At 50.3% G+C, this 27,653-nt stretch overlaps 3 protein-coding genes across 3 annotated transcripts; 2 read left to right on the top strand and 1 right to left on the bottom strand.

The window, feature by feature from the left end:
• Nucleotides 1-863: 863 nt before the first annotated feature.
• Nucleotides 864-12,144, top strand: Esam (endothelial cell adhesion molecule). Its single transcript, XM_052188668.1, has 7 exons — nucleotides 864-1,098; nucleotides 4,338-4,525; nucleotides 7,018-7,219; nucleotides 7,393-7,548; nucleotides 9,833-9,955; nucleotides 10,241-10,367; nucleotides 11,290-12,144. Exons 1-7 carry the CDS (start codon nucleotides 1,029-1,031, stop codon nucleotides 11,606-11,608), a joined length of 1,185 nt encoding a protein of 394 aa, XP_052044628.1. The 5' UTR covers nucleotides 864-1,028; the 3' UTR covers nucleotides 11,609-12,144.
• A 423-nt stretch (nucleotides 12,145-12,567) lies between these two features.
• Vsig2 (V-set and immunoglobulin domain containing 2) lies at nucleotides 12,568-18,715 on the top strand. The gene is made up of 7 exons (XM_052188671.1): nucleotides 12,568-13,232; nucleotides 13,669-13,826; nucleotides 14,342-14,549; nucleotides 15,591-15,749; nucleotides 16,643-16,762; nucleotides 16,869-17,013; nucleotides 18,293-18,715. Exons 1-7 carry the CDS (start codon nucleotides 13,169-13,171, stop codon nucleotides 18,423-18,425), a joined length of 987 nt encoding a protein of 328 aa, XP_052044631.1. The 5' UTR covers nucleotides 12,568-13,168; the 3' UTR covers nucleotides 18,426-18,715.
• A 76-nt stretch (nucleotides 18,716-18,791) lies between these two features.
• On the bottom strand, nucleotides 18,792-26,769 carry Nrgn (neurogranin). The gene is made up of 4 exons (XM_052188669.1): nucleotides 26,566-26,769; nucleotides 20,246-20,472; nucleotides 19,998-20,015; nucleotides 18,792-19,629 (listed from the first exon to the last, which is right to left on the bottom strand). Exons 1-2 carry the CDS (start codon nucleotides 26,578-26,580, stop codon nucleotides 20,251-20,253), a joined length of 237 nt encoding a protein of 78 aa, XP_052044629.1. The 5' UTR covers nucleotides 26,581-26,769; the 3' UTR covers nucleotides 18,792-19,629; nucleotides 19,998-20,015; nucleotides 20,246-20,250.
• Nucleotides 26,770-27,653: the final 884 nt, after the last annotated feature.

Below are 27,653 nucleotides of genomic sequence, written 5' to 3'. Positions count from 1 at the left end.
CTGTACAGAAGGAAAGGAAATTATTTCTATCCCGTCCTCCTCCTGCAGCTGCTCCCTCCTCCCTGGTCAGCATTAAGCCTGTGAACAGTTCGCGGATGAGGAGCTGAGGACTGTTGCCTCAGTTTCCTGCTCATCTACCTTGTACCAGGTCTTCCGTGTTCGCAGCAATGAGGCAAAGGTCCGAGACTTCCGCCTCGGGCCTCGGTTTCTGGAACTCTGGAGAACCGGCCCCTCTCTTGCCTTAGGAGAAGGAAGGCCGGTGGCGTTGGAGCTATGTTGGATGTCCTTCCCAGAAACCTCGGGCCTGAGCCGGACGGAGAGGGGTCTGGGTTCACAATGTTCGAATCCCCATTAGCGGCTGCGCCTGACCCACCTGAACCCACACCACACAACACGGTGGCTCCCCTCCTCCTCCGAGAAGGCCGCCCTGCTTTGATCCAGGATGCAGCACGCCAGGCTTAGAGCGGGCCGTTCTGGCCACAGATCCAGGGCTTTTATTGTCGGGTGAGGGTGGCTTCTTAGATCTAGGTTAGTTTCCCATTCCTCCTTTTTCACCCTCAACGCCCGACACCTGCGCGGGAGGTATGACTCAGAATAGCGGTTCCTTCTTACTCCCAGGGCTGGTTCCTGAAGTGCCACGACTTCTCCGACCCTAGGCGGAGGAGTAACCGGGTAGAGGCCGCCGGATCCGGCTGTTCGAGCCCCCAGCCCGGAGAGAGCTCTCCTCCCCCCCCCCCCCCCTGCGGGTCACTAGCGCGCCGCGCCCGGCAGGACGGTGACCTCTGCGGGTCACTAGCGCGCCGCGCCCGGCAGGACGGTGACCTCTCCACCCTTTTGAATGCCCCGCCCCCTGTCCAGTTGGTCTCCACCCCACCTCCCCATCCGCACACCCGCTGACTTGGGTTGGAGCCACCCTTGTCAGTAGCCTGGTTCCTGTGCACGTTCGTTCGGGTTGCTGCCGCTCACCCATAGCACCTGTAGACACTGTGTGCCCAACTGTCCCGGAGTACTTCGGGCCAACGAGGGCCATGATTCTGCCGGCTGGAACCCCCGAGACCAGCTTGCTGCGGGTTTTGTTCCTGGGACTGAGTACCCTCGGTGAGTCAAATACCCGGTCTGGAGGGGCTTTGATCAGGTTAACCCGATCTTAGGGAGGACTTTAGGGAGTGGGTCTGAAGGGACTTTTGTTTGGCTTTCTTGTCCTTCCTCATTACTCTCCACTTTCTGGGCACCACTGGTTGGTGCTGCACTTTCTGCCTTCTATGGCTAGAACGGCTTCCAGCTTTGGTGTGGTGTGTGGGGCTGGGGAAAGGGATAAAGGCATCTCCAAGCAAGACCTCTAGGATGAGTTAAGGCTGGGATGAGTTATTCCTGTCTATTCTCCACCCCCACTCATCACAACTGGATAAGCTGATGAGACTGTGACTAAAGAGCTTAAGGATTTAGTTCCAGTCTCCCCCAACCCCCGCATCCCCCCCCTGTACCCCTCATTCAAGCTGATGTGAAAGATCCCTGGGGAATGCCTGGTCCTCAGCCTTGACGCAAGTACTTCGAGCAGTACTTCACGTCCCAGCATTTCCCCCACCAAGTTCCTTTCTTTCCCTCCTGCTTCCTGCCCTGGAAATCAAAGGAGATGCCCCAAAGCCTGACCATGAGGTCATTGGGACACAGGAAATTCGGGAAGAGGTCAGTTTGCTCAGACTCGTCACACAGCACACTTTCAGGTCCACCCTCGTGCTTATTTCTCAGATCCAAAGGAACAAGGAAAATAGGGAGAGGGTGGCAAAGCGTCCAAGAGGAAGGAAACCCCCTGAAGCAAGGGCTTGGGGTGAGTTTCCCAGGACAACTAGCTTCAGCAGGAGTTGAAGGTGGCCCAGTGCTATATCAGCAGAGAAATGACTCAGTAGGAATTAAGTCCATTATAAGATATTCCCCGGGGCTGTTTTGCTATCTGCGTTTAGAATCCTCTGCTTTAACTTCTTCCTTGGCCTAGAGGATGTCAACGCATGTAAGACCCAGAAGAATGTAGAGTAAATCAGTGACATTGATGGTGGTCTCCCTGCTCCCGCCCATGGCCTCTTTCAGCCTGGTCTGTGTCCTAGGGGTGTTGAGGGCATGAGATCTTAAGGTTCCCAGATAGGAGTCTCATGAGCTTCTGAAGCTTGGAGTGTTTCCTGTTCCTTCAGCTTCTCAGCAATGTTTTTGCACCTTCAACGTTTCTGTTCTGCGTTCTTCCTCAACTTGGCCTTTACAGTATTGGAGAGGGCAGTGTCAGCCTCCAAGCCAGAGAGGGGGGAAAAAAAAACCCTATATTGGCTGCCTGAACATCACAGGCATCCACCCTAGGTCACCCATGGCCCCTCCTTTGTCTCTTTCAGCTTTGAGTTTGATTTTGTCATTTCAAAGATCCAGAGCCTGAGTTGCTACTGATGCTGTGAAGGCTGCCCTTCTTGGCCTCTGGAGGGTTAAAGGCACTCGCCGCTCCTGGGGAAGGCACAAGGCAACAAGGCCCTCCTGCTCCATGTGCTCCATGTGGCTGAGAACTGCCCCTGGAGCGTGAGAAGCCCACAAGGGGAATTTCTCAGAGAAAGAGGGAAACTAAAAATAGTAGCCCTGGGGAGCAGGGCCCATTTGCTCTGCTTGGGCCCTTGGCCCGCTCTCTCCCTCCGGTCTCAGATTGGGCCAAATGATGCTATTCTTGAGCGACTCCCGGAGCCCTTCATTGGAACCCAGCAACTCCCCATTTTTTCTTCTTGAAAAAATGGTCCCCAAAAGGTCTGATCAGTTAGGGGCTTCTTCTGTTCCAAGTGACGCTAGAGCAGAGGGCTGGGAAAACTCAGGAGCCCCTTGCTCACCTCGAAGCAAATGTGTCTACCACTGTTTCCCACCTCCCACTGCCAGGCCCTGCCCCGCACTTTGCAAAATTCAAGTGCAAAACCAAGAGCTAGGGTGCTCTTGGGGAGGGAAGCTTGAGTCTATCTGATGATAGACACTTTCCCCTCCTTATTGGCCCAGGGAGAAAAGGCTGGGAAGCGGGGCGGCCAGAGGCTCCCGGTGCGCCTGGCGGTAGCGGAACAACCTGCAGGAGGAGTCCCTGGGGGGAAGTGGACCTTCTCAAGGCGGGGTTGTTTTCGCCTGCAGAGCCTCCGGTCTAGCGGGCCCGGCTTCATTGTCTTCTGTCTTATCGGCGGGAGCAAGTTTCCTGCTCCGACTGCAGGGACCCGCCAGGAAATGTCAGGGGTGGGGGGTGGTGGGGATGCCACGAAGGACAAGGAATAGGGGTGGGAGCCTTGGTTAAGACGCGACGGGGAAGCGATGGGGGAGGCGCGCATCCTGGTCCCGTAGGGCTCTAAGCCTCCGCCTTCCGCCTGGCTTTGCTGGCGCTGATAGTCTGGGACCTCCGAGCCTAGGCTGCCCGCTCACCTTCCCCAAGGTGGCAGCTTGTCCTGCGTGCAGAGTGCTATGATCCGGGAAGAACAAGGCCCAGGACAAGAGCCACCGGTGTCTCCAGGCTCGGCACTGTGCTAACTCATTTCCCTCACCTCCGAAAGGCGGAAAGCAAGTGTTCTTGGCTCTGGAGTGTCATCGGTGTCCCGTAGCCGAAGGGGCACCCTCTTCCCTCTCCCCAACACGCTGGGGAAGCTTTGTACTTGTAGGAAGAATGTCCTCACCTCTCATCCTGAAACTTCCTACAACTCAGTGGCATTTCGCTCTGACAGCCAGGACCCCCAAAAGTATTCTTGAGGGTTTGGCTGCGTCTCAGGTGTGCGATTTCCTAGGGGAGCTGACTCAGTGGGACTGAGCGGAGCTCTGGGATTCCCCTAGTCACCAGCAGGCGCGGGAACTGGGGAGCGCAGGGCTCCGGCAGGCTCTCAGAGTTCAGAAGGAGCCGCGAGGTTAATGTGTAACTGCGTTGCGATCTGCCATCCGGTTGCGAGCTCGGACTTGAGGAGTCTGGGTGACCTGAGCTGGCATCTCCTTTCTCCCTTGCCTTTCACCAAGGAGACTTGGAGGAGCAAGCGTGTGCCGTGCTGGTGTGGGTCAAAAGCAGGTCTGCCTTCAACCTTCTGGAATCGGCCTTCTGGAGATGAATCTGCTCAGACTCTGTCCCTCAGGATCAGAATGAATACATAGAAATGTGGTTCCACCCCTACTCTAGACACAAGACGTCGGAGTGAGGAGAAGCAGGACTCTGGGAAAGAGGTCTCTGGGAGCGTCTCCAGGCTTTGTCCTCGAGGGACGCGTTTTCCCCTCAAGCGACGGAAGTTAGGCAGGCTCCTTCGACCGACCGGGGAGCCCACCCTAGGAGCTCACAACTCCCTTGCTCTGTGTTTCAGCTGCCTTCTCATGGGCTCAGATGGAGCTGCACGTGCCCCCGGGTCTCAACAGATTGGAGGCGGTAGAGGGAGAAGAAGTGGTGCTCCCAGCCTGGTACACGATGGCACGCGAGGAGCCGTCATCCCACCCCTGGGAGGCGCCCCTCCTGATTTGGTTCTTGGAACAAGAAGGGAAGGAACCAAACCAGGTGAGGGGGAAATCTTAGCCAAGGACAGCCGAGGGGTGTAAGGATGAGCTGACAGAGAATGAGCGTGGAGGATAATGTCATAGGGAAGAGAAGACGGCCTCACAATATCAGTGCTGGTTCTCATTGTCAAGCCCAGTACACAAACTGTGGTAAAAGTGCCTGTGGGAAAAGCACAGAGGCAGGGGTGGGGTCGGGGTGGGGTGGGGCGGGGCTCGGGGGTGGGGCTGAGGATAGAAGAAACACGGTGTGAGTAAAACACAACCCTTTTCCGTTTTGGTCTCATCCTGTGTACCTCACTGGCCTCAAAACTCAGAGACCTGTCTGCCTCTGCTTCCTGAGTGCTGAGATGAAAGGCAGGGCGCACCGCCCCTGCATCACCAATTTCAAAAGCTCCACAAGTGTGCTGACATTTTCTGGGCTTGGCATTGTCAAGTACAGGCCCCATCTCTTCCTGGATCCACCTGCCATTATCAACCCTCCTCCTCCTCTTCTTCCTCCTCTTCTTCCTCTTCCTCTTCTTCTTCCTCCTCCTCCTCCTCTCCCCTCCTTTCCCCCTCCCTCTCCTCCCCCCTCCTCCTCACAATGCTTGTGTAGATCTGGCATGTACAGGCCATGGTGCTAGTACTACAGCGTTCAGAGATAAACTTTCAGGAGTCAACTCTTTCCTTCCATCTTTATGTGACTTCCATGGATTGAACTCAGATCATCAGCCTTGGCGGCAACGTTTTATTTTATTTTATTTTTTTTTTTTTTTTTTTTTTACCAATAGTGAGCCATCTTGCCAGCCCCAAACCCCTAACCTAAATTCTTTATATTTGTAAAAGACAGTATGGCCTCCTGCGGTCACTTGGCATCTCTGTTCCTTCACTACACAGGACTGGCACTCACTGGTTCTTTGATCCAGAAGCTAAATAAAACCATTTTCAGATTCCCTCACTGTACATATTCCTCACATGGTCTTGGAAAATGTATTCAAGGAAATCATTTGATCTAATTACCTTGGGGTCTCTCTCTCTCTCTCTCTCTCTCTCTCTCTCTCTCTCTCTCTCTCTCTCTCTCTCTCTCTCTCTCTCTCTCTTTGTCAGCATCTCTCTATCTAGTCCTTCTAGTCCTGGCTGTCCTGGAATTCATTATGTAGACCAGGTCGGCCTTGAACTCCCAGAGATCTGTCTGCCTCTGCTTCTGCCAAGTCTGGGATTATGCATTGCTAGGTGTGGAACCTAGGAATTCCTGAATACACTAGGGCAAGGCAGGCACTCTTATTCAAACTCCCATTTAATTTTTGTGTGTACATGCATATTTGGATGTGTATGCATATTGATGTGTGTGTGTGTGTGTGTGCGCGCGCGCTCCTGTGTAGGCCAGAAGTCAAACTTTGGGCATCATTCTTCAGGTGCTATCTATTTTTTTTTTTCTCTATTTTATTTTTGAGACAAGGTCTCCTATTAGCAGCCCTGAAGCTCACGCGCTGGGCCGTGCTGTCTCACCAGCAAGTCTCAGAGACCTGTCTGTGTTTTCCAGCTTCAGAGTTATATGTGTTCCATCTATATGACCTTATATCAGCTTCTAGAATATTTGTCAGGAGGGAAGAAATAAAATGACACTGGCCGGTACAGTCTTTGGATCTTTAGGAAGGGGTCAGGGAGAAAGTCAGTTCTTGGAACAAAGCAGACAACCTTGAGGGTGAGATGTTTCGGGGCTGAGCAGGGGAGAAACTGTAAGTGTTTTAGTCTTTTTAAAAGGGTTGCTCTTTCTAACATAGCTATTTTTCTCATTCCATCTTTTCCATTTCAGCACACTGTGTGCTAGGTTAATGGCTGGTGCTGTATTGACTCTGTGGAAGACATTTGTGAGGAGTGTGTGGGGTTCTTCCAAGCCGTCAGATGCTGAATATCAGTTCACTCTGCCATTCCAATTCTGTCCCAATTGTGTCAGACATCACTGTTCTTGAATTAACTGCACAGTTAAGAAACCGCACAGTGCTATTACAAAATAAATGCTCCACCATGCTGAGGTTTTTGCTTTGATTTTTAAACGTGAGTTCTAGGGTCTGAACTCAGATCTTCCTGTGTGCAGGCCAAGCAGGTCAGAGACTGAGCTATCTTCCCAGCCATGTCCTTTTCAATTAAGGGGGAGAAAAAAAATCTGTTTTTTTTTTTGTATATTTGTTTGTTTGTTTGTTTCATTTTTTTGTTTTAAAATTTGTGGCTTTAAAGGTAGAACCTCTAGGTTTTACACAGTTGTGATGCACAACCTAGTTTTTTTTCATACATGCTTCCTCTTGCATTGCTCCGTCTTCTCCCAGTATAGTACTCCCCTAAAAGTCACCACAAAAGCAGAAGAGGTGATGGCCCACATGGGAAGTGAGGGCTGCCTGGAGCTGTGAGTGGGTGGGTGGGAAGATGGGTTAATGAAAGGTGGTTCAGGTTACGAAGACTGAGGAGGAAGACAGATGCATTGGAGACCACTAACGGACATCTTGTTCCCACTAGGTGTTGTCTTACATTAACGGCGCCATGTCAAATAAGCCTGGAGTGACCCTGGTCCACTCTATCAGCACACGGAATGTGTCTCTGCGCCTGGAGGCCCTCCAGGAGGGAGACTCTGGGACCTACCGTTGTTCTGTCAATGTGCTTGATGATAAAGGCACAAGTATGGGCAACAGCATCAAAAGCATAGAGCTCAAAGTGCTCGGTGAGTAGGAAGGGCACATCTCTGGGTCGGTCCCCACCCCAGCACAGGGAGGTCTCCCTCTCAAGCAGCTGAGCGTAAGACCTGGGGATGAAAGGTGGGATGACTGAAGAGATTGGGGGATGGGAACGGCAGGCCCTTAGAGTATGGATTTTAACCTGTCTTCCCCTCTCTAGTTCCTCCAGCTCCTCCATCCTGTAGTTTACAGGGTGTGCCCTATGTGGGGACCAATGTGACCCTGAACTGCAAGTCCCCAAGGAGTAAGCCTACTGCTCAATATCAGTGGGAGAGGCTGGCCCCATCCGCCCAGGTCTTCTTTGGTCCAGCCTTAGGTAAGGAAATTCCCGGAGGTCTCTGATATGCTGGCTGAAGATGAGGAAAGATGAGAGGTATCTCACAGACTAGAATGATGAGGGCAGGCTTTACGGAAAGGGCCATGGAAAAGATGATATATTATCAGGTGCTGTGCTCAGAGCTTCTAAGAACTGGGCTCTCTCTCTCTCTCTCTCTCTCTCTCTCTCTCTCTCTCTCTCTCTCTCTTTTGAGACAGGGTTTCTCTGTGTAGCCCTGGCTGTCCTGGAACTTACTCTGTAGACCAGGCTGGCCTCAAACTCAGAAATCTGCCTGCCTCTGCCTCCCAAGTGCTGGGATTAAAGGCGTGCGCCACCACTGCCCAGCTCTGGGCATACTGTTACTGAGGTCTGGAACAAACAGCCCTGATTCAAGTTCCAGTCCTGTAACTCAGTAACTTGGTGACTCTTTTCCCCATTCTCTTGTTTGTAAAATGAGATTTATACACACCAGCTATAAGAAATATTTGGGGGTTGTGTGTGTGCGTGTGTGTGTGTGTGTGTGTGTGTGTGTGTGTGTGTGTGTGTGTGTTACTGGCAAATTTAACTCAGGACCTTGTACATGAAAGGCGGGTACTCTACCACTGAATCATACCCCTAGTTTCTTTGGGTTTTGAGACAGAGTCTTATATATAGCTAATGCTGGCCTCAAATTCATGATCCTTCTGCTTCAGCCTCCTGATTACACACTATGATCAGTGACTGAAATATTTGAAATATGGGTCATTAGATGACTTTAAAAGCTCATTATTCATTGCTAAAGGCTTTGCAATGGTATTTTGATTGTATAAAAAATAAGAGGTGGGGTTTTTTTGTTGTTTTGTTTTTGAGGCAGGATCTCAAGTATCTACCTATGGCTGTTCTAGAACTCAAAATGTAGACCACGTTTACCTTAAACTCACAGAAACCTGGCTGTCTCTGTCTCCCTAGTGCTGGATTAAATGTACGCAACAGTACACCCAGCCTCATGGATATTGTTTTCAAAGATATATTTTGAAGTATTACTTTAAATATTTTAAGCAAGTTTATTATTATTATCACTATCATTATTATTATTATATTGTGTGTGTGTACACATGGAGGTATGCATATGTGCCATGGCATATACTTAAGGACAACTTTGTGGTTGTGAGCCACCATGTGGTTGCTGGGATTTGAACTCAGGACCTCTGGAAGAGCAGTCAGTGCTCTTAACTGCTGAGTCATCTCTCCAGCCCATCTCCTCCCACTTTTAAACTCATGTGGCCAGGCTCTTGTGGCAAGTGCCTTACTCGCTGAAGCGCCTCATCGGCCCACAAGTATTACTTTAACATGTCAGTGGGGGAAGAGGGATAAATAACAGGAGCATGGTAAAGTGTTATCCACCACTGGGTACAAATAGTTTTTCCCCTTTATACTTTTCACTGGACCATTTTATTTTATTGGTGCTATGGATAGAATGCAGGGTCTTGCACACACTAAACATCAATTTTACTACTGAACCGGCCCCCGGGACCCATTTGACATTTTTCCTCAGATATACATTGAGTGTGCATGCTTGAGCACGTGTGTGGAGGCCAGCTGTCACCCTTGGGACAGGAGCTGTCCACCTTAGCTTTTGAGAAAGGGTCTCTCACTGGGATCTATGCTTATTGTTATGGCTGGCCAGCATTTACCAAGCTATTTCCCCAGCCCCTCGTCTGAGCATTTTAATAATTATATGATAATTTTTAAAAGAGCTCAGTGAATAGGTTTCTTGTTAAGGATAAGCAGGTACTGAGCTTAGGCTAAGCTCAGCCCAGAGTCCACAGCCAAACAAATGGTCAGCAAGCTTAGTCTATCCACGCATCACAACCCCAGTGGCTGAAGAGTATCACCCCCATTTTACAGACGAAAAAGTGGGGACCCACAAGGGTCACATGGACATTGGGGATATCAGCTCTTCTAGTTTCTAGTCAAATCTTTCTGCCTGATCATCCCCCAACCCCCATTGCCTTTCAGAAACAAATGTCAAAATGAGGATTTGTTTTTTTCCCTGCATAGCACTTTTGTTCAGGGATCAGTTGGGACCATTGAAGAATAGAAATGGAGCAGGCATTGAGCTAGCCTGTCTGCAGATCCCAGAGTAAAGCCACATTCTTCCTGCTCATAAGGCCAGAGATCAGCAGTGACTCTCAGAGACTCAGAGGTCATTCCAGAACTAGGGCATGATATATGGTTGTTTGTTGGTTGGTTTGTTTAATGGAAAACTTAGCCTTTGGACTGAAAGCTACATTTGGTTTCATAGATGCTGTCCGTGGCTCTTTAAAACTCACCAACCTTTCCACTGCCATGTCTGGAGTCTATGTCTGCAAGGCCCAAAACAGAGTAGGATTTGCCAAGTGCAACGTGACCTTGGATGTGATGACAGGTCAGTAAGGGGTAAGTGTGGTGAAGAAGTGTGGTCAGTGGGTGGCTTTGCAGGAAAGAAAAGGTCTGTCTGCTGTGGCTTCTCATTGATTCCTGACTGGGAATTGGACTTGGTCAAAGGCAAGTACAGATGTTTGGTCAGTGTCTGGCCATTTTCTACTTGGCAGCCCTCTACCCCCATTTTAACAGAGAGAAGCGCAGATTGCCATGGAGATGGCTGGGTGGTGGAACTTGAGTGAATAGGGACCAGGTAAGTGTCCCGTTTCTGACACTAAGGCTTTTTCAGGGTCCAAGGCTGCAGTGGTTGCTGGAGCAGTTGTGGGCACATTCGTGGGGTTGGTGTTGATAGCTGGGCTGGTCCTGTTGTACCAACGCCGGAGCAAGACTCTGGAAGAGCTGGCCAATGACATCAAGTAGGTGTCCCTGATCTTTGAGGAGGGGACAACTCTTCTGACTTTTCTCTGGCATCTGGGAATTCAGGCCTCTCCCATTTTTAATAGAGAAGTGGGCAGTGGGTGTAAAAATATTCCTATGGGAGATTTTTTTATTCAATATATTCTTTATTTACATTTCAAATGCTTTCCTCTTTCCTGGATCCCCCCTCCCTGCAAGTCCCATAAGCCTTCTTCTCTCCCCCTGTTCCCCCATCCAACCCTTCCCACTTCCCTGTTCTGGTATTCCCCTATACTGCTGCACTGAGCCTTTCCAGAACCAGGGACCACTCCTTTTTTCTTCTTGGGCACCATTTGATATGGGGATTGTGTCTTGGGTATTCCAAGCTTCTAGGCTAATATCTGCTTCTCAGTGTGTGCATACCATGAGTGTTCTTTTGAGACTGGGTTACCTCACTTAGGATGATGTTCTCCAGATCCACCCATTTGTCTAAGAATTTCATCAATTCATTGTTTCTAATGGCTGAATAGTACTCCATTGTGTAGATATACCACATTTTTTGTATCTATTTCTCAGTTGAGGGACATCTGGGTTCTTTCCAGCTTCTGGCTATTAAAAAATGCAGAATAGTGGAAACAACTCTTTTTTTATTCTTTCTTTTTTTGATTTTTTTCGAGACAGGGTTTCTCTGTGTAGCCCTGGCTGTCCTGGATCTCACTCTGTAGACCAGGCTGGCCTTGAACTCAGAAATCCACCTGCCTCTGCCTCCCAAGTGCTGGGATTAAAGGCATGTGCCACCACCACCCTTTAAATCTCCTATGGGAGATTTTAAGGGAGGAGGGGGTTGATGTATGTGTGTAGAGGAACAGTAATACAAGCGTGTAGAAATTCTTTTCCCTTTTCTCCTTTTGGCTTCTGATGTGTTACTTATTTGATGTCCAGGGAAGATGCCATTGCCCCCCGGACCTTGCCTTGGACCAAAGGCTCAGACACAATCTCCAAGAATGGGACACTTTCTTCGGTCACCTCGGCACGAGCTCTGCGGCCACCCAAGGCTGCTTCTTCAAGACCTGGAGCATTTACTCCCACACCCAGTGTCTCTAGCCAGGCCCTGTCCTCACCAAGACTGCCCAGGACAGATGGGCCCCCACCTCAGACAGTATCCCTGACCCCGGGTGGGGTGTCTTCTTCTGCTCTGAGCCGCATGGGTGCTGTGGCTGTGATGGTGCCGGCACAGAGTCAGGCTGGGTCTCTCGTGTGATAGCCCAGGCACACGGTAGCTACATCTGGTATCTCACCTTTCTGTAAAGGTCTCCCGCGATGCAGAGGACTGAATCTTGGGAGGATGCCCACATTCTAGACCCCCAGTCCTTTGCCCCTACCTCCTTCTATTGTTGGAATACTGGGCCTCAGGAAGACCAAAATCTGGGTCAAAAGACAAAAGGAGGAAATGGAGCTGAAGTTGGGGGTTGAGAGTGAGGAGGCTTTACTTCCTGCTTCTCTCTGTGAAGCCAGATGAATGCTGCGGAGATCTGAGATGCTACCCACCAAGGGCTCCGGAGGAGACTGCCAGTCAGTGATGCCCCTGGCTCTGTGACCTGAAAGCTCCCTTATCTAATGCTGTCCGTTGTCACTCACTCCATCTCCCTGTATTAATATAACCTGTCCTGCTGGCTTGGCTGGGTTTTGTTGGAGCAGGGGATAGGAAAGACATTTTAAAAAACCTGACTTGAGATATGTTGTTTTTGGTTTTATTTTGCAAATTTCAATAAAGATACATTGCATTTGCACGGACAAGTAATCAAATCACTTTTTGCCAACTAGGACCTCTCCGAAGCCGAGTTTCGGGAGGCTACGAACTCACCTACCTACTCAGGTTGTGTTTCCAGGACACACTCACAGGGCTTCCTAGCTTACAGTTCTTCTAGAGTCTGTAGAAGGACCACTCATTGCCATATGAAAAGAGAAAGTACCAAGAGCCTGAGGCTGAGGGGCCCCTAACCTGTTCTGAACAGCAAGGAGGTGAGGATGAGCTGTGGCACTTGCTGCTGGAATTCTGGGACCCTGAGATGGAGTCTCCACACACTTCACTGCATCTTCCTCTCTGGCACATAGGAGAGGAACGTCACCCACGTCTCCTTAGCTGTGCCACCGGGTCCTTAACAAGCAAACCTTCCTACCCTGTGGGTAGCAGGCCCCCTTTTCATTTGAAGAAAGGCATACATAAGATGCCATGTGTGGACTGATATCCTAATCCTACCATGGTCTTCCCTACCAAGTGTGCGCTCTTCAGATTTCAGGTTCTCCGTTCCTGGTGCCTCTGGGAATGGAAAAGTGGGTGTAGTTTCCCTCGAGAGAGAGAGACTCATACCCCAGGCAAGTGGTGGGAAGAGAATCTCTACAGAGTCTACAACAGCTCCTGGAACACATGCTTGTTGCCTAGGGCCTCCGAGGTGACATCATCACCGGACAGTCGGGGTATCAGAATCCCTTCTCTTCTGCTAAAGGTACTTTCCTTGCAAAGTGTCGGTTCTGAACCCTTGTCGCTAAGGTGCCCATCCCAATCCCAGCACAAGGGCCTGAAAGCTTCAGAGGTTGGCGGGTGAGGGGGAGGAAAAATTATCCCAGAATCCAGCCCGGAGGAGGGAGGAGCGTTTTTCTTACCTGAGGGTGCCTGCCTCTGCCCTTGTTTGCTCTGAGATAGCCAGTCTCTCTCCAGCCCAACAGAAGGCGGCTGCCCCCTTCGGGCTTTCCTAGACCCAACCCCTTACTTACATCCTTCAGACCGATAGAGGACAGGACCCGGGAGACAGCAGTGGCTATGGCCTGGCCTCTGGTGGGGGCTTTTCTCTGCGGGCATTTGCTGGGCTTCCTTTGCCTGAGCGGTGAGGAGAGGCTGGGTGGGCGGGATCAAGGCGAGAACTGGGGGCAGGGCAGGGCTTCCCAGGCCTGCTCAGTTCCTGCCCCTGGGAGTCCCTGTGCCAGGCTGGGAAGGGGCATGGAAGGCTGGGAAGGGAAGCGAGAGGCAAGCTAAGGAGTTTGCCTTCTCTCACCACCTGAGGATTTGCCACTGCAGGACCTTTTCTTATTTCCTTTTCTGCCAATACATCCTCATACCAGGCCTAATCGTGGACCTTTTACCCACAAAAAACAGGGTTAGGCCATGGGCTCCTCCCTCCCGGAAACCTCACGTTTCAGGAGGGAAGGGGTTGAATTGTAGGAGGGGGCTGTGTTGTGGCAAAGGAGGCCTCAGTCTCTAAACAGCCACAGTAGTGTGGGAAAAATCCTCTGGATCTGTGTTGTTGGGGTCCTTGGTCCCAGGGCTAGCTGTGGAGGTGACGGTGCCCACTGAGCCACTCAGCATGCCGATGGGCAAGACGGCCGAGCTGAGCTGCAGTTACAGAACATCAGTGGGTGACAACTTTGCCTTGGAGTGGAGCTTTGTGCAGCCTGGGAAACCCATCTCCGCCTCTGTGCCTGTAAGTTGAGGGCAGGGTGCCTGCTGGGGTTGGCCAGAGACAGAGGGCTCACCCAGGAGTGAGGTTGCGGAGGACTTCAGCCATTTTGGCCCTACGTTCTCACTTCCAATTCCACACAGCTCATGAGTCCCAACTCCCCTGCGCAGATACAGCCTGGTTCAGCCACTAAATTGACTGAACCCGAGGGTGTGATTGATAGTAGACTGTTCTGCTTTTTTTTTTTTTTTTTTTGGTTTTTTGGATTTGGTTTTTTTCGAGACAGTGTTTCTCTGTATAGTCCTGGGTGTCCTGGAACTCATTCTGTAGACCAGGCTGGCCTCGAACTCAGAAATCTGTCTGCCTCTGCATCCCAGAGTGCTAGGATTACAGGCGTGGGCCGCCACCGCCTGGCTTACTGTTCTGACTTTTGCTGCTTTGCAGAAAAGGGGTTCTTTTTGCCTCCCAAGTGCTGGGATTAAAGGTGTGCGCCACCACTGCCAGTCCCAGAAAAGGGGTTCTTATATGCCTCTTCTCAGATTCTGTACTTCACCAACGGCCACCTGTATCCTACTGGCTCCAAAGCAGATCGGGCCAGCCTTCTCCACGACCCACCCACAGGAGGACTGGCTACCCTGAAACTGACTGACCTTCGCTCCTCGGACACCGGAACCTACCTCTGCAACGTTAACAACCCACCGGACTTCTACACCAACGGGTTGGGGTTAATCAACCTTACTGTGCTGGGTAAGGCACGCGGGGGATGCGCTAGCGTCCTCCTACGCTGACCCTGCTACTCCTACAGCACCCCCACCTCTAGTCTTGATATAGAGAGCAAGCATACTCAGCTGCACTGGGAGCCTCGAGAAAAAATTACCCTACTCTAGATGGTCTCACTACAACTCCACCCCACGGTACCTCCCTTAGGGCCTCGTATCTAAGTGTGGAGAGAGGGGAGAGGGTAGGGAGAGGGGGAAAGAGAGGAGGGAGAGGAAGGGGAAGGGGTAGGGGGAGGGAGAGGGAGAGGGGGAGAGGGAGGGGAAGGGGGATGGGAAGGGAAACAGGAGGGGAGGGGGAAAGGGAGGGGAGGGGGAGGGGAAGAGGGAGTGGGGAGAGGGAGAAGGGGGAGGGAGAGGGGAATGGGAGGGAAACAGGAGGGGAGGGGGAGAGGGAGGGGAGGAGGAGGGGGAGGGGGAGAGGGAAAGAGATATGCACTAGCCGAGTACTAACCATATATGGGGGTGTTTAGTCATACATAGTTCACTAGCTCCATCATTCAGGAACCTCCCACTGGTGGCTCAGATTTGGATTCTGTCCTTCCTAATGTCAGTGACAGGGAAGGGAAGTGGCCATCAGAGAAACAAGGCCTCCATAACTGAGTACCACATTGTGCTTAGAGCTCCCACCTCACCATAAATCAGAGCCGGTTCAAAGCTGAGCAAGACGTCTGAAAGGTGGACAGGGATGTTTATACGAAAAACAAAAGGCCCAAGATGGGGTACGCGACACGTGCATTCAAATATCTGAAGGGCCTTCATGTGGAGGAGAACTTATAATTTCTCTTTATGGGCCCAGATTGCCAAGAAGTGAAACCAATCCGTTGACATTATATTAACAACGTGCTTGGACTCAGCATGAGGAAGACCTTTCTAGGACTCAGAATTCCCAGTAGTAGAAATCACTTGAGTGGTATAGACTACTATTTGGCAGAGGAATTGAAAAAGGAACTGTTGAACCAAGTAGGTCTAGGGTTAGAGGATTACTGAGGTTCTTCTGTGTTTTCTGCAGTGCCCCCCAGTGACCCCTTATGCAGCCAGAGTGGACAAACATCAGTGGGAGGTTCGGCCGCCCTGAGGTGCCGCTCCTCTGAGGGAGCACCCAAGCCAGTGTACAGCTGGGCACGCCTTGGGTCTTCTCCTACACCTCCTCCTGGCAGCATGGTTCAAGGTAAGAGCACAGGGCATTGGAAAGACTGGATGGAGACTTAGGGTCTGGTCTCTATACCCTGTTCCCCATATCTGTTATGACCAAGGCCTATTCCTCCTCCTTTTCCTGTATTGATGCCTTCTTGTCTGTCTTCCTGCTGGTGCTTGGGAAACACTTCTCAAGCTAAATGTCTTCCTGGATAGCACGGAAGAGAGCAGAGGGCAGGGAACAGTCTCACACTCCCTACTTGTCTACCTATCATAGACTTGTTAAGGATCACAAGTTTCTTCCAAACTTTCTAGAGAGGCAACTGGAGTAGCTTGGACTGGTTCAAACGTTTGGTGAGTTTCTTTGGAGACCTACATCTAGAAGGTTTAGCTTCCTTTTGTTGGTCCCAGATGCCCTGTTTCCTTGTGTAGTTACAGTCCCAGTAAACTGCTTTATCCAGCAAATCTCCTCCCCTAGATCATTTCCTGATGTGTTGTTCTATGCCTTCTGAGGTAGAAGAAGTAGAGTTCAGAAAAGCAGTTGGCTCAGCTCAGATCTATTTTAGAGGATGAATGTTTAGTTATTAAGACTTTCGCTGCCACCCAGGATCTGAGCTCATCCAGTAAGTGTTCCACTGTCCATTATCACCTTCCTGGACATGCGGTTCCTCCTCCTCCCCTTCCCTCCTCCTCCCCACCCCCTCCTTCAAGAAGGCAGCAGCGTGGGGTGGCAAGGGCACAGACATTTTGCAGTGACTTTGGAGTTCCCCCCTAGGTCTTCCTTTCTGAGGCAGGATTCTGGCCAATCGTGGTTAAACCTTTCTTGGTAGATTGTTTGAAGGACTAAATGCATCGAGCTTTCATGGTAGTAATATGGGCTCACCGTGAGTTGAATACACAATAGCACATATCCTTCTCACTCTCTAGATGAAGTGTCTGGCCAGCTCATCCTCACCAATCTCTCCCTAACCTCCTCTGGCACCTACCGATGTGTGGCCAGCAACCAGATGGGCAGTGCCTCCTGTGAGCTGAACCTCTCCGTGACTGGTAGGGGATGCTGGGTAGAGGCCTGGCCAAAGGCTCGGCTTGGGGGAGATTATATGACACTGCTATCTGAAGGTGGGCCAAAACTCTGAGGGTCATGTCTCCCTAGACTCATCTGAAGGCCGAGTGGCTGGGACCCTGATTGGGGTGCTGCTGGGTGTGCTGCTCCTGTCAGTCGCTGCATTCTGCCTGATCAGGTTCCAGAAAGAGAGGAAAAAGGAGCCCAAGGAGACATATGGGGGTAGTGAACTTCGGTGAGCAGGAGAGCTGGGGGTGGTGCAGAGGGAAAGGAAAGAGATCAGGGTCCAAGTGGATGTGTTCAGACTTCAAGTCGATGTCATTAAAAGCCTTTAAGGGAAGGGAGTTCTGCTTAGCCCTGGCACAGGATGGGGAGATCGAATCATGAACTGGGATAGGGATGGCTCAGTTTGTCGGACTGCCGTGTGTGTGTGTGTGTATGTGTGTGTGTGTTATATCTTACCCAATGCATTTAAATACATATCACTTGATGCATTTATCTATATATCACTTACCTGATGCATTTAGGTATATCTATCTCAGGTAGAGGTAATGGGAGGAGGAGTTTTATTTGTCTTGAGATTAGTTTTTCTGGTTAGGGAAAACACAGAAGGCCAAAGCTCCCCTTTGTGGTATACTTGACAATTTAGCTGCAAGGCATGGTATCTTGCATGTAGAGATTAATGTAATATTTCTCTTTCTTTCCTTAGACAGGGTTTCACTGGGTAGCTTTGGCTGGCCTGGAGCTCTCTGTGTAGAGTAGGCTGGCCTCAAACTCATAGAAATCCTTCTGTCTCTGCTCCCCAAGTGCTAGGATTATAGGTGTGCATCAATGTACCTAATCATTTCTCTGTCTGTCTGTCTGTCTCTCTCTCTCTCTGTGTGTGTGTATAGTTTGCACAGGTTGTATGTGTATGTGAACAGAGGATAATGACCTGTCTAGGAAGGCCATTCTCTTATTTTCACTTATTTATTAGTATTGTTTATACTGTACACATGTGGAAGGGCATATGTGCTCTGTCACCCATGTGGAAGCACGAGGACAACTTTTTGGAGTAATGTTTCACTGATCTAGAGCCGGCCAAGCATGCTAGATGCCCAAGCGAACCCCAGAGATCCACCTGCGTCCACCTCTCCAGCTCTGAGACAATGGGCTTGTGTCTGACATATTTTATGATAATTCTTCGGCTTGGGTTTAAGGTCTTTCTGCATAGAAATGAAGCGCTTTACCCACTGAGCCACCTCCTCAACTCCCAGGACACGTCTTAAAATGTGGCCTTCAGATGACTAGACAAAGCCACCAGGAACTTGTTTAAAACACTCAGATTTAGGCCGATTTCTATGCCTCCCAAGGCAAAGTGTATGTCAGTGAAGACGGCCTGGATTCCCTTCATTTTAAACAAAGTCCCACAGGTGATTCTCAGGACAGCAAAATGTAAATGTCCCCGAGTTAGAGGATGGCAGGTGCCTACAGGATGTTTCTAGCCTCTGTATGACTTTGCTTGTATCCTTCAGGGAGGATGCCACCGCTCCTGGGGTTTTTGAGCAACCTTCTACGAGAGCCGATTATAGCAAAGGGCTCCTGGAGAAGTCTCCATCCGCCAGCACTGTGACCACCACCAAGTCCAAACTCTCTATGGTTGTCTGACGTCTGACCCACGAGGGTGGTGAGGGGCAATGTTAATAATTAAAGCCTTTAGGTACCACGCTACCTTGTTCTCTAAAGAGATGAATTCCTCTTTGTGGCCCAAAGAGTACTATCAATAAGGGAAGGAATAAATTAGAGATCCCAGAGATGGCGTTGCAAGTAGGAAGTTTGGTTGAGTCAAAGGGATGGGCTTCAACCCAGGTGTCTTTGTATAGCCCCACCCTTTTACCCCACGCCTTCCCCGGGGCGTCTCTTGAGTTTTGGTTTGATTAAATGAGATTTGTTCTGGCTTCCATTAGTAACCTTATGCAAACCCAGCTTCCCTCACTTCCCATTCCCTCCCACCCCCCACCCTGCACCCCTCTGAACACTTAGACATTCCTCTTTATTGTTCACATTCCAACCCAGTATGGTAACATGCACACGCAGAGATTAAAAACCTTCCAGTCACAGCCCCAGGAGCCCAATGCGGGGAGAGGCTATCATGGGGGCCGGGCTGCGGAAGACTCCTCCTGCCGGAGCCTCCAGGCGCTCCCGAGGCTTTTGCATAAACAAAGGAGAGCGGGAGGGGCTGCTCTCAGGGTGCTTTCTCAAGAAAAAAGGGGGCGACAGGCAGGTGTGGGTAGGACTTCACTTCCCATTAGAGCAAGGGTCGTCATCAGATAACCATGAAAACCTCCTCCCCTCTTTCCTAGCCCCAGGTTTAGGAGGTTGAAGTTAAGCTAGGGTGGAAAGACGCGGGGCGCCCCCTTTCGTTGCCCACAGAACGAAAGGACTTGGTTGCTTTTCTTTTTCTTTCTTTTTTTTCTTTTTCTTTTTCTTTTTTTTGAGAGTATTTGGGCGACGCATTGGGCGCCCTCTGCAGTACGCGCAGCGAAGCGCACCGAGGCTGCGGAGGCAGAGCTGCATGCTGGGCGCGTGGACGGGTGGGTGTGAAGCGAAAGGACATTTTTAGGAGTATGAGGTTTGGGTCGAGGGTGGGGAGAAAGGGCGAAAGGAGACCACGTTAGACTGAAGAGCTAAAAAGGGCACGGACTTGGCTACGCCACGACGAAGCCAGCCTGGGAGAGGGAGTCTCTGGGACGCGGCAGGGAGAGGGGAGGGCTCCTGAAGCTGGCTGGTTGGTGGGAAGGAGGGGCTCACAAACACAGTAGGGAAGTCTTGTCACTGCGAAGGGGACGCGGCATCCGACTCTCCTCTGGAACTGAGGAAAGAGAAGATCTGAGAATCCGCCTTCTGCTGGCACCGTTCCCCCCTCCCTTTCGGGGAGTGGCACCTAGACCACCGCCCCGGCTCACTGAGCTGAAGTGTGCCCCAGGGCAGCTACGTGAGTGAGCCTCCCCGTGCTTATGGCCGTTGGCCTCTTGTGCAGTCAAATGAGGGTGACTGTGGGTACGTGTTGGTCCAGGTGTGTCCCTGCTGCAGCCTTAGGCGTCTGGACATACCAGAGGCCTACAAAGTTTTATGTTCCTCGGCAGGGAGGGGCTAAGGGCTAGCAGAGAGAAGAACTAAGGATCTGGGTCATTTCTCCCACCAAGCATACTCCCCTACAAACTCTGCCGCTTTGGTTACCTTCTAAAACGTTCAGTTCTTCGGTCCAAGGCGAGGCAGACGAGAGGAAGGGAGAAACAGGTTAGCTCTTGACATATCAGCATCCTTGGCCTTCTCCCGCCCACTTGCCTCGGTGTTCTAGGTCCCCACCCTTAACTCCCTTCACCATCTTCTCCACTTCCAGCCCAACCTTAGACTTCCCCAGCTTTTTCCAAGCAGGCCCGGAAGACAGCGCCTCCCCGCCTGCGAAGCACTCCAGCCAGCCTCACCTGGCCTAATCTCCGCTGGGGCCGCCGCCCGCGCCTCCCCGGGCGCCCCCAGCTCCGCCTGGTCCCCCGGGGCCCGGCCCCTTCCGGCCACACTCTCCGCTCTTTATCTTCTTCCTCGCCATGTGGCCCCGGAAACTCGCCTGGATTTTGGCTGCAGCGGCGTTGGCTCCCGGATCATCCAGCGGGATGTCTAGAATATCGTCGTCTGGCTTGGAGCAGGCGCTCTCCTGAGGATGGGGAAGGTTAAAAAAAATGGGGGTGATAAGGGCCAGACACGGAGGGGATGGGGATGATAAAGACCAGACTCCCAGCGGATGGGGTAGGCCTAGTGCCCTGTAGGATTGGGAGGACCTCGAGGGTGGCAGGGGTAGAGAGCGAAGCCTGAGGGCTAGCACGGCTCCCAGGCAGCAGCCACCGAGAAGGTTCTGGGCCAGGCGGACACAGGAAGAAGTGCATGGGAAGATGGAGAAAACAAGGCCAGCTAGTCCCATTTGAAAGTATCCTTTAGTTTCAGGGGCTGCCGAGTTGAGTGTAAGTTGAGTCTGGAAGAGCAGCAGGCACGCCTGGAAGTGACCACCCTTTGCTCTCAGAAGATGCCCGGCAGCTCATAAAAACCTTTCTCTGTACAGGATTCCTCAGGGCATGGGCACACATTGCTGCTGCCGAGCAGTTTTCTCCGCAGCAAGACTGCACCAGAACTCAATTCAGGAGAAGATGGCGCCACTGCTCCTGGAGTCAGCCAGAGGCCCAGATGTGGGGTTCCCATTGGGCTTGCTAGCTCCTATTATTTCCCAGGTTGGACTCAAATACCCCAAAGAGGTAAACCAGCAATGACTGAAAAGGAAACAGAAGTCAAGAAGTTCTTTCCTCCTGTCCTCACGAGAGGAAAGGAATTAGGACCATGGCTGCCATTTAAGCTTTTCCCTTGTCCCAGGTGCAAGAGCTGTGTTTCCCCAAGCATTTTAATTCTTCCTCAACAATAAAAATGGGGAACTCTTTCATTCTTTCTTGAGTTTACCATGATAAAAGCATTATCAAGAAACATGATAATTAAGATTGTTAAAACAAAAACAAAAAAAACCCCAAAACCCAGCCTTACCTGGGGTCCCAGACAATTATCAATAGCTGCTAGATTTGAACCGTGTTATATCAAAATCTAGAGTTTATTTTAATGCCTAAGAAAGGAAATGCAACCAGCTGACCGGCTTAGCTGTACTCTTGGGAGTCCTGTGTGATCTTAGGAGGTTATCTCAGCTTTTCCACTCTTAGATCTTTCATTTGAAAATAATCACAACGATAATATTCACCTCTATGGGTTCTGGAGAAGAGTAAATTGAAGGGTTTCATGAACGTTCCTGCCATGTTCTAGTTGATCAGCAGAAGTAGCTATGCTATGATTGCCTTGTAAAGCAGTGATGTAAAATGATCAATTCTGTAAGTTGGAAGTGGTCCATAACAACAATCTTACACAACTCATCCTAATAATATGCTATGTACCATGATACGTTTAGCCAGTGATATATCCCATACATGATGGCAGTCCCCAATTATATTAATGATTGATGCTGTAGCCATATTAGTTTACGTATACACCCTGTAGTGTTTGAGCCATTATGAAGCTGGCTAGTGACAGACACATTTCTCAAAACATACTTCCATCATTAAGGAATGTGTGATATCATCGAAGCCACCTCTGTTACCCAGGGTTCCTCCTTTCCCTTTATTGCATTAACTGTGACTCCTACTATTCTGCACTTTCTGAGTGCTGGGGACTAAATCTATGGCCTTGTGCGTGATTAGCAAATGTCTACCATTGAACTACATGCCTAGACAGAAGGCTATGTTCTTATTGCCTCTACCTACAGAACGCTGCAGGCATATTTTCATGCCCAGCTTCTGTTCCTCCATCACCCTGCTCTAGGTGAGAATCGAAAGGATTGGCGGCCAGGTATGGATGGTGGTGGATTTCTGAGCTCTCAGTCCTGTGGAATTTTGGAGTCTGAGGAAGTGAAATCAGGAATTTAAGGCCACTCTGGGCTACATGAGATCTTTCTCAAACACACCACCACCACCACCACCACCACCACCACCACCACCACCACCACCACCACCACCATCCCACTACACACAGAATAAGAATAAAGGATTTGGAAACTGATGGTATCAATTTCAGAGGCTCACTACTACAGTCATCAGTAAGGACTGGGGAGAGGAAGTAGCTATGACGCCAGAAGGGCCTAGAAGAAGCCTTCTATGGCTTCTGGGATTTTGTCCTTGGTTTTTGACCAAGAAAAGCTCACTGCTTTCATGGTCTTTCACTTCTTACATGAGGGGGCCAAGATCTCACATTGTAAGTTAGCTTCCCTTCTGCCTCATCCTGGCCATCAGCTAATTGGCAGATACGGGCAGGGTATAAGTGAAGATTCAGCCATCGGTCTCTGACAGGTCTGCCCCAGGAGCATAGTTCTTAAGTTTTAATTAATTAAAATTAATTAATTATTATTTTGAGTCAAGGACTCGTCATGAAGCCCTGGGTGACATTTAATTGGCTGTGTTAGGCCATGCTGCGCTTGAACTTCCCACAGTTCTCCTACCTCTATCTCCGGAGTGTTGGGAATACAGGTGTGGCCTACCATGCCCAGCCTGTCAGCATAGCTTTCTACTCCAGAAGCCCGAGGCAAAGTTTACAAAAGATGTCCCCCTCATCATGTTTCCCCAGCTGCCCTCATTTTCTGGGCCTCAGAGTTCCTTAATTTGTGCCCAAGATGCTTCTCGATCGATTTAACCACAATTCAGGGAGTTGTCAAGGGAGTGTGGACAGATAGGCCTAAAACACCCTCTGTCTTCTTATCTCTCTTAGCTAGCTCTGATGCTCTCTCTGACATCTTATACTTCGCATAAGATTCTGATCAAACCCCTTTGGCTTTTCTGGTTCTCTGAGTGCAATTCTCTCTTTGGGACATCCTCAGGAAGTAGGCTTTCCGAAAGAGGACAGACAGCAGGTACGAAAACCCATTTCGGATCCCTCTCCTTGGTCTTGCCCCGCTATTGGAGGTTGTGGTGGTTTGGGTGGTTGATATTTTTTTCCAACCACCCTAAGACCTGACCTCATCACCACCCACCACAGAGGATCCAGAGAATGAAAGCTGGCAAGACAAGTAGAGTCACCCCAACGCAGCCTAGCATAAGCTTGTACTGTTCTTCCCTTGAGTCTGCTCCTTGCCCGCTGGCTGGTTCCTTAGGACGGGCTGCTCACGACTTCACATAGGCAGACCTGGAAGCAAATGGGATTGGAATCTGGGAGCAGCTCACTCGTTTTGGTGCTTGGGCAGCTGCCTCTCTTAAAGCCAAGGCTGATGGCAGTCTGTGTTGAGGGCCTCAGAAGGAACTGGAATCTGGGGCTGGGAGGATGTACTTGCCAAGCAAGGGGGAGCCATGGATGGCCACATTCCTTGCCTCTGAGACTCTCATTTTCTTCAGGGCCAAGCAGAACTTAGCTCAGGTGAATAGTACCCTTCAGCTCCCCAAATCTGAACAGCTTTAAGAACGACGCCTGTCAGCTGTCGGTTATATATCGGGCCCTGTGTTGAGTACGTGGGACATTTTATGCTATGAAATCCCCATTTTAGAAGTCAAGAAACAACCTCTGAGACATTTTATAACTCCCTCAGGTCGCATAGCAAACAGTGAAATGGTCCTCTTCAGAATTCGTACTTTTTCCCCCTGCCTCAGGGCTGAAGGTTACTTCTACACTGTGAGCTGGTAGGCAGTCAACTAGACTACAAAGAAGACAGGAGTGGGCTATCGAAACAGATTTCTTTTCCTTTTCCTGTTAAACAGAGGCAGGAAAGTCATGTATGTTTGTTCTGTCAATAAGCCACTGGAATATCGAATAATAAATAGCTCCTTTAAAATACATTCCCTTAAAAAAGAACACCGATCTGTTTTCTTCTTCTTCATTTCTCTCTAAGCTTGCTTACCAAGGGGGAAAAGAAACAAGCAAAGGCGAGACTAGATTCTTCCCAAACATCAGGGGGGTTGGTCATGGAAGAGAACCCCAGAGTAAAACGATGAGATGAGGAGACATACTGTTCTCTGACTGCACAGGGCTGCCTGGTAGCAGCCCTGCCCTGTCACAGTCCCCCACCCTTCTTACCCCCACCCCCATCCTCTTCTTTCTGCCTCCCTTCAACTCCACAGAACGAGACTGATGCTGAATATTGCCTGGCCCTTTGGTTCGGCGGACTTGAGACGTGAAAACAGAAGAGGAGGTGTCCCTGGACCCTGGACATTGAATACTTCAATGTCCCTCTTCTTCTAGGGCACACTGATGTCAAACACATCAGCCACACCCTCGGCTCTTATCTATCAGTATGAGTTATCTGGTGTGAAGCTATCTACCTGCCATGTACCAGTGGCTTCCTGGGTATTCATAAGCACTAGCCAGGAGAGGCAGGGTCAGAGGCTGGAGCCCCACATCTCACCCTCTTCATCCTTCTCAGGCTTCCTAGAGTCTTCACCCATTCATGTCTTCCCCGCTGGAATGTTTCCCTGTTTCTTTCCCCAATCGTTCTTGGCTTCTCAGCCTTTTCTTTCCTGCCAGGCAGTTACCCTCCCCCTCCCCCCTTGTTGACTCATATCTCATAATCTGCCATCTATTATTTATTTATTTATTTATTTATTTATTTATTTATTTATTTATACTTAATGGAACATTGCTGGGGATGAGGGGCTCTTCCTCAGCTGAGACTGAAGCCCCACACCTCTCCTTTCCGAGCTAAAAAGTGATTCTTGGGCTCGGCATGTAGCTCAGAAGCAGAGTACATATTTAGCAGGCTTAAAGTCCAGAGTTCAATCCCCAGCACCAAAAATAAGTAAGTAAATAAGCAAATAAGCAAACAAACTGTTCCCTGGAGAATAACAAACAGCTTCCTTGAAAGAACCCCGGGGTCAGTGTTCTTCAAAGGGCGGGACTGTATGTGATTGGCATGCTTCTTTTTATTTTTATTTTTTTCCCCTGGGCTATACATTTACTGCTATGAGCATTTACGGTAATGAAAATCAGTATGCTTCAAAGAGGGATTGGAGGGCAGTCTTTTGAGTAGACAGGGCTCCACACTTGTCAAAGGTACCTATTTGGGGGAAAAAAATCACATTTCTAAACCCCGTTTGTACAACTGTAAAAGATCTACCTACCTGGGGTGATCGGGCACACTGGCAGCTATTACTGATTTAACATGGGTTAAAATGTCAGCAGTGGCTTGCCCCTAAGTTCTCACTGCCTCTTGGCACCTGGACAACACGAAATGTCACCTCTCAAAGAAATGGTCTATTCCTTCCTTCCAAACTTATTTATTTTGCACATTGTGGGAGAAAGATGGGGTTCCTGCTGTCGTTAAGTAACCTCTGGCGTCTTTAGCCAGACTGACAGAAAGAAAACATTAGGAGTTTGGGGTCGTCTTTTTCCATAGATCGGAGGCTAAGAATAAGCAGACACATTTTATATAGGTATGGGTCACTCAACTCCTTTTGCCGGGTCCTGTGCCGGCTGCCTTCATACAAGAGCCCTTAACACGATCTGCTTTGGCGTTAGACATTTGCAGCATCCAGTTTCCGTGTAGGCGCTGACACAGACACTTCCTCCCCTTGCCCACAGGGCCCTCTCACGGTCACTCACCCAGCACCTTCCAAAGGGGAAGGTCTTGGGGGCTGGACCAACTCCACGTCAGAACAACACTGACTAAGCTCTTTGCTGCCCACCACCACCAAGACCAGGGTGGGTTTTCCCCGCCTTCTCCATCTAAGGGCTTAGAAGATCATCTGAGGTTCGTGAAGATCTTGCCACAGTCCACGACGGCAGCAGTGGGATCGTGTGGGGGTCAAAAACAAAAAAACAAACAAAAACAAAAAAACAAAACCCCAAATCAAAACCCCAAAAACCCCAAACAAACAAACAAACAAACAAAAAACCAAGGGAAAGGACTAGCACACCAGCAACTTTTCACTGTCTCCGTGGGGGAAGTTCCACCTCTCGTCTAAGCAGCAGCCTTCCTTCATGAAAGCTCTGCTCAGATCCGGATCCAGCCTAGATTGTCTGGCCCATGGGCGCTCAGACGCCCCCGCGAGCTGGGGAGCATTTTCCCCAGGGCTTGGCTCAGATCAGGCAGGCGCCTTTCACCATCCAATACAATATCTCAGCACCATCCTTCCTCACATGGCTCCTAGGTCTTCCGCACCCACTTCCCATCCCTCACTCACCCAACTAGAGGTTCTCGGGTGCCCCTTGCCCAAGAGCACGCTGAGTTCAAGTATGGACTCACCGTGCAGCAGTCCATTGCGGGTGTTGAGGGTCCTGGGCTGGGGTGGAGTCTGGCGCAGAGCGGAGGTGGGTTTGTACGATGCTGGGTGGCAGCTCAGGGGCTGTCGGGCACTCCCGGACCAGCACGCAATCTTTGCAGAACCAGCCTCTCCTCTTGGGTCCGGTCTCCCGCGCTCCGCAACTCTTGCGAATGTAACCTGAGCCCTGCGGCCTCGAAGCCAATCAGGATACAATTTCTGTAGGGTGGGCGGGGAGAACTGGAGCGAGGACCACTCCCTCTCCCGACTCTCTCCGCCTCGCTCGCTTTAGTGCCCCAACCTCTCCGCCTACACACTTCCATGCATTCCTCCTACACACCCCATCTCCCAAATTCAACCCCCCTGCTTTCTAAATCGCAGACTGCCAGGCAGATGTACGTTGGAGTAGGCACAAGGCCCCCAACATCCAGGGCACAAACACACATCTGGGTGCAGCACGCCCTACCGCCCATAGATAGAAAACCACGTACCCCACCCACCTCCCCGTACTTTCACAGCCCAGAGTCCCAAACATTACTCCCTGTATCTCCCCTCTCTGCAAAGAGATGCCCTCCTCACTCTAGCTACAGAGAAAACGGATGATAGACAGCCTACATGATGGGCACACAGTGACACAGCCCTCCAAGCCTCGTGCATCCATCTATACTCCCAGACTGAGTGGTGTGGCTCTCTTCCCACATACAGACACTGCAGACACAATAGGCAAAAACAACTACACAAACAACATCACCCTGTGAAGCACGGGTAAATTGTAGACCTCCTGTTCGCTAGCACATAGACAAAAATACCTGCATTCTTGCCGCTGGCAATGTCTGCATTAGGTGTTTTCTTTTTAAAATTTTTACCGAGAACATTGTATTGGCACACGTAGATTCTACATAATAATTGGTTTTATTGTGACTTATTTATGCCCTTTAAATAATGTTCACCTGGTTACCCTGTTTCGCCACCTCCTACTCCTGATAACCCTCATTCTTTCCAACCACAAGTATCCCTTATTATTGTCATGTCTTTTTGGGATGGGGGGGAGGGAAGGAACCCTTTGAATTTT

The sequence above is a fragment of the Apodemus sylvaticus genome, chromosome 7 (genome assembly GCF_947179515.1).
Source record: "Apodemus sylvaticus chromosome 7, mApoSyl1.1, whole genome shotgun sequence".
NCBI classification, from domain to species: Eukaryota; Metazoa; Chordata; class Mammalia; order Rodentia; family Muridae; genus Apodemus; species Apodemus sylvaticus.
This window is presented reverse-complemented; position numbering and strand designations above follow the sequence as displayed.

Coding starts and splice junctions, on each gene's coding strand:
- Esam (XM_052188668.1), top strand. CDS start 1,029: ATGATTCTGCCGGCTGGAACCCCCGAGACCAGCTTGCTGCGGGTTTTG. Junction 7,549..9,832: donor CTTCTTTGGTCCAGCCTTAG/GTAAGGAAATTC, acceptor TTGGTTTCATAG/ATGCTGTCCGTGGCTCTTTA. Junction 10,368..11,289: donor GAGCTGGCCAATGACATCAA/GTAGGTGTCCCT, acceptor TTTGATGTCCAG/GGAAGATGCCATTGCCCCCC.
- Vsig2 (XM_052188671.1), top strand. CDS start 13,169: ATGGCCTGGCCTCTGGTGGGGGCTTTTCTCTGCGGGCATTTGCTGGGC. Junction 15,750..16,642: donor TCCTGGCAGCATGGTTCAAG/GTAAGAGCACAG, acceptor CTCACTCTCTAG/ATGAAGTGTCTGGCCAGCTC. Junction 17,014..18,292: donor TATGGGGGTAGTGAACTTCG/GTGAGCAGGAGA, acceptor TGTATCCTTCAG/GGAGGATGCCACCGCTCCTG.